Source organism: Merops nubicus, unplaced genomic scaffold, assembly GCF_000691845.1.
Source record: "Merops nubicus isolate BGI_N331 unplaced genomic scaffold, ASM69184v1 scaffold4737, whole genome shotgun sequence".
Taxonomy (NCBI): Eukaryota; Metazoa; Chordata; class Aves; order Coraciiformes; family Meropidae; genus Merops; species Merops nubicus.
This window is the reverse complement of record NW_008619470.1, coordinates 1-5,504: the sequence shown is the minus strand read 5'-3', so window position 1 is coordinate 5,504 and position 5,504 is coordinate 1. Positions and strand designations below refer to the sequence as shown.

The 5,504-nt window shown below is 43.3% G+C and overlaps 1 protein-coding gene across 1 annotated transcript in view; it reads right to left on the bottom strand.

The window, feature by feature from the left end:
• The window catches only part of SERGEF (secretion regulating guanine nucleotide exchange factor), a gene marked incomplete at its 5' end in the record, with an annotated part of 146,933 nt that extends 143,361 nt beyond the window's left edge, over positions 1-3,572 (bottom strand). Inside the window, 4 exons of the mRNA XM_008943790.1 lie at positions 70-130; positions 2,168-2,262; positions 2,574-2,729; positions 3,434-3,572. Coding sequence (XP_008942038.1) covers positions 70-130; positions 2,168-2,262; positions 2,574-2,729; positions 3,434-3,572 — 451 coding nt within the window. The remainder of the gene's footprint in view (positions 1-69; positions 131-2,167; positions 2,263-2,573; positions 2,730-3,433) is intronic.
• Between the last annotated feature and the right edge of the window lie 1,932 nt (positions 3,573-5,504).

Below are 5,504 nucleotides of genomic sequence, written 5' to 3'. Positions count from 1 at the left end.
CCTCCTTCTCCTTGCCATCAGAACTGCATTGCATTTGTTACTGAAATGTTAAAATTACGACCTATTTACCTGTAGCAGCAAGGGCATGTCTCAGTCCTGCAGCAATATCCAACACCATCTCTTTCAGAGACTACTCAAATAAAAGGAAAAATTTTAGTTGCTTTTTGAGTTTAGTGCCTCTAAAAGCAAAGTACACCAAACAGAAGTGGGACACTGTAAAATAGTTCTTGCAATTCCAGCCTGAGTGTCACAATGCCTATCAACATTTTATATCACAAGGGAAGTCAATTTTAGCCAACAAAACATAGTGGGAACATATTAAAAAAAAAAAAAATCAAGTGAAGCAAGTGGTTGTGCAGCTTTGTGGCAATAAATAAAAAGCCACAGTCAGAATTTTCACATGAAACAAAGAACCCTGGTGATACAAATACCTTTATTTCTTTATTTTAACTCAACCTTCCTCAAGAATGACACCAAAACCTCCATGGCAAATACCAGTGGCAGCAATAACTAATCAGCAGTAGTAAGTTCCACCAAGCTGTTCAGTCTTACCAAGTCCAGCAATCACAAACAACACCAGTGACAGCACCACCTCCACCACCAGGAAGATCTCCTGACACCACCACACTAAGGAGGACTATACCAAATTACACGTCCACAGAAGTTTGCACAAGGTACTTCAGCTCTGGCACTTCTCCACTTCTGAGCACTCTGCTGATTTATTATTTTTCTCACAGACATAACACTATTTAACAGACGTCATCAAGCCCAAACATTTAGCAGGATACAAACCAAAAGAAAATATTTCAGATGGTCTGTATGGCCAGGGAGACAGATTCAGATTAGCACTGTCTGTGCTCCCATTTTCAAGGCACCACTCTGGAATGATGCTCCCAGGGAACATGAAGGCTACAGAAACATCAGGTGGGTTAACCCACACTCACTAGGGCTACCAAGGGGATCATCTGGCTGCCTCCTACATTGCAACAGCAACAAAGGGGTATTTGACACAAGCCATGAGGCTACATCCTTGTATGAGAATCCTTCCTGCTCTGAAGTTATTGCTTTCATTAGACATGAGAGGTCACGTGGATGGAGAAGAATTTCATTAGTGCTCTCCAAATAAACTACAGTGTAAATTAGGGATTAATTAGAACTCCTTTGAGAAATTTCATTGAACTGTTAGACTTATAGCCAACAACAGAAAAGCTTTTCTGATGTTACAGAAGTCTCAGTACCTACTGAGCAATTAAAAGCAATTAATTTGGAGCTACTCCAAGCTCCCCACTTGCACTCAGGAGCACCTCACCTACAAATATCACCACAGACTACCACATGATTTACAGGTACAACATCAGTCAGAGTCCAGCCTTCAGCATTTACAACTGAAGGTACTGGACAACAGAGAAATTGTTACTCACTTTTCCATCCTACTTCCTTGGAAGCTGAAATTGTTTGGTAAATATTGGAACTTAGATAAGAAGCCAGTCAATGTACTTGTCAATTCCTTTACATGCAAAAGTAAAAACCATTTTAATTTTATAACTTTTGAGATTAAAGTTTATTCTCTCAGTCTGGTTTTCCTGCAGCTACATGCTTTCTCACAGTATCATTATTTTGGGGGTGACACAGTTTATTTATATCTAAGGTACAGTCTATATTTGGGGGGAAGAAGCTCTGACAGTTATAAGTAACTGCTGAAACAACAGTAAGCACAAGCCTCCAACAAGGGACAGTCAAGGCACATACCCCTGACAGAGCAAAACGTATCTAGTCTCTCACAAACTTGAAGCAAAACTTCAGCTGGAATAAATTTACAGTTTCGCTACCTTTAGTATCACTTTACATCATCTGAGCATCAGACATTCTGCACAGGTTTTCAGAATACATAATGAAACATTCTATTCCCTAGTGAAAGAGACAACTGTCTGTTAAGAAGTGGGCAACTTCTTGATACAACAAGAAAAGCAGCCTTAGCTTCTCATTTCTGGGTCAATGACCATCTCTGCTCCTTCACTTTTTAAGTTTACTATAGGCTCTCAGAAAAAAAAAAAATAATTGTTGAAGAATCTGGCTTAAAGCTCACTCAGAGCAGATGACCTTTGTAAGTTACTGGAAGCAATACAAAGTTCAGAGCTCTCAAGCACAATTCATTTCAAATCCTTACCTCGATCCTCTGTGGAATCAAGCATGGACCTGAAATTTGAGGAATCCCTAATTGTCCAAAAGAGTTGGACCCACAGGACAGCACGAGACCAGATCCTGCAAAATAAAGTATTAGAGCCCAATCAGAAAATCCATCAGTAAGCAAAGCAGTGTAACATTCCAACAAGCAAAATATCACACTCAAGTAGCTCAAAAAAGGACCTAGCATGTTGCTGAGGCCACAGGCTTCTGGTCTCACACACCATGTTCAGTTCAGGGCTCAAGTTTACTGGGATGCAAAGAACATGGAGTGAGTTACTTTGCAAGGCAAGTAACTTAAAACCTGTGTTTTAGCAATAGCAATGTGGAACTTTCAGTGTGTTCTCTACATTAAGATATTTCTTCAGCTCTTAGAGAGACAGATTTACCTACTAATATGATTGTAAAATCCCAGCCACAGGCAACTCGTTTTACACCAAAGCCAGCCAGGGCAGTGCACAAAGTAAACTGCAGCACATCCTCTGTGTGATTCAGTCCCAACTGCCCATCTTTGTTGTGGCCACATACAAAGAGTTCTCCTGCACCTGGAAAAAAAAGAAAACAAAAAAAATCCTGTGCCACGTCACAGATTAGAATGATAAGCATACATCCATGAGTTCCTGGGACAAATAAGGACAGTGATCATGCATCATTTTAGGCACTGCAATCAAGCAAAAAGAAAGAAAATTTTCTGACACATCAGAAACACCTCTGCATAAGTACATCTATGGAGAGGTGGGTTTGTCAAGAGAGACAATCCCTGCACTAAGACAAGCACCTCTCACTAAGATGCATGACAAACTTCTCACATTCACATGTCTGCACCCCTTCTTTCCATAATCAGCTGCAGCATACAGCAGAACCTTTCAAAGAGCTGATGCCACCTTCTGCTCCTTACCTTAAAACTTCTCAAGACTGAATAACCTCCCACTTGACGCCTCCCTCCACCTTCTCATCCTCAACTCAGCAAAACTGGCTGCTTTGTATGAAAAGCCTTTACATGAAACAGGTTAAGAAACAGTCCTCACATAGCTGTAAAGTAACCACAGAAGATAAACAAACCAGGAATTTCCACAATTTCCAAAAAATTTTGAGTTAATCGCAACAGGAGGAACCGGTTTTGCAGCTAAGACTTGTACTTGCTCAGGAACAGAAGCCGCAGAGAGGTGGCAGCACCAAACCAACATGGAAACAGGAAAAAAAAAAAAGAGTTCAGAAGTCACTGAACCCGGCAGGGCAATGTTTTTACCAGTGATAACTGCAGAATGTCCCCCTCCTCCAGCAATGCTCCTCATGTCTTGACATTTGCAGGAAACATCTTTCAGTGACTGAGGTACCAGCACATCCTCTTTATGACCAAGCCCAAGTTGTCCGTAGCTGTTTGCACCCTTCAAATATATGAAGAAAAATAACATTTAAAAAAAAATTAAAATATACACAGCTGCTCATAAAAGTGAATAAGCCTATCAGGGACATGTCACAGGTTAACCTGCCAGTCTTTGCTCCTGAAAATCCCCCAGAATGGTGATCTTCATTCCTACTGCTGTCACACAGGAGCCCCAGAATTACAGACCAGGATCATTCCAAATTTTCTGTCATTAAGGCTGTCCTTGCAACTCCAGTATTTTAAGAAACATACTGGAGTACATTCTGGTAAGACTGTAACCACAGGCTAACAGTTCCTAAGCAGGAAAGCCTTATTATGGGCTGGAACACCTCTCCTACAAGGACAGGCTGCAAGTTGGGGTTGTTCAGCCTGGAGAAGGCTCTGGAGAAACCATATTGTGGCCTTCCAGTATCTGAAAGCAGCCTACAAGAAAGATGGGGAAGGACTTTTTACAAGGACTTGGTAGTGATAGGATGAGGCATAATGGCTTAAGACTGGAAGAGGGTGGATTCAGATTAGAAATTAGGAAGAAGTTCTTCACTGTGAGGGTGGTGAGACACTTGCACAGGTTGCCCAGGGAAGCTGTGGATGCTCCATCCCTGGAAGTGTTCAGGCCAGGGTGGATGGGGCTTTGAAGAACCTAGTCCCGTGTGAGGTGTCCCTGCCCATGATAAGGGAGGCTGGAACTAGGTGATCTTTAAGGTTCCTTTCAACCCAAACCATTCCATGAGTCTATAATTCTGTTATCAGGATGATTAGTGCCTGTTGAATTTTAATGCTAATGATTTTAATTTTAATGATTTCCACTCATCACTAACATTTTATTCATGCCAATGCTTTCTGGCAGTCCACCTCCAAAACTCTATCAGGAAGAATTGCCACATTGTTGTGGAACAACAAGTAAAGTAAGTAAAGCAGAAACACATCCCTCACTAACTATGTCTTCTAACTTAAAGCTATCAAAACGAAAATATACCAATTATGAACTTGTAAGTACCAAATTATAACCACTGAATGAATCACAAAAAGCAACTACTGACAACACAGTGACGTGTCAGGGAATTGCTTACCCAATTCAAGCCCTGTTAAGCATCCAACAGTCTGACCAGCAGCCTTCATTCATAAAGTGGATTCAGTAACTCCCCCAGCCCACACTGCAGCAACAGCAACACTCAGCACCCACACTGCTCCCAGATGGTGACCCCCAGGGAAGGGAAGGCTTTTGGTACTTCACCCATGCCTCCCTCCCCTATTTGCCCTCCTCTTGCCCCACACCCTCCCAAGGACACAGGACCTGGCATAGCTTAAAAGGACATATAAAATAAACATTTTGTGCCTACAGGAAGAGCAAGCAACATTTTAGGCAAAAGCATCAGGCTGCTCACCTCAGCCCATAGCTAACAGGTGGATGTCAGGGTTCGATCTCAACAGGCCGATCAGGTTGTTGTCTCACAGTCCTACTAGTGGTACACAGTTTTACTGCGTGTTATGATTTAGCAGTCATAGTTCTTTTTAGAGGGCGCATCACAAGCTCTCATTTTAGCCTACAACTTGTAATGAATTTTCAAGACTTCAAAACCTGGGAAGCTGGGATAAGGTGCAGAAAGAAGGCAGGTTCCTGAGGAACCGAGCGCCGCACGCGTCGGTCCCAGCCCGTGGGGCCTGTGCCCCGTCTGCCTCCACTGACCCTGGCCAGCCTGACGGGCGGTCCCCAAACACGGCTGGCGAGCGCAGACCCAGCTAGCGAGGCACGGACACCCACTTAACGGCTCTGGGACCTCCTGTGTCATCAGCTGAAATCACAGTTCTGATGAACCACCACCACAAACAAGCAAAGAAACAGTCTCGTTTCTCCCGGGGAGCTCAGGACCGGCCCCCAGGCCGCACGCTCCGAGCGGAACGCGGCTCCCCCGCCGCCCGCAGGACGCCCGGG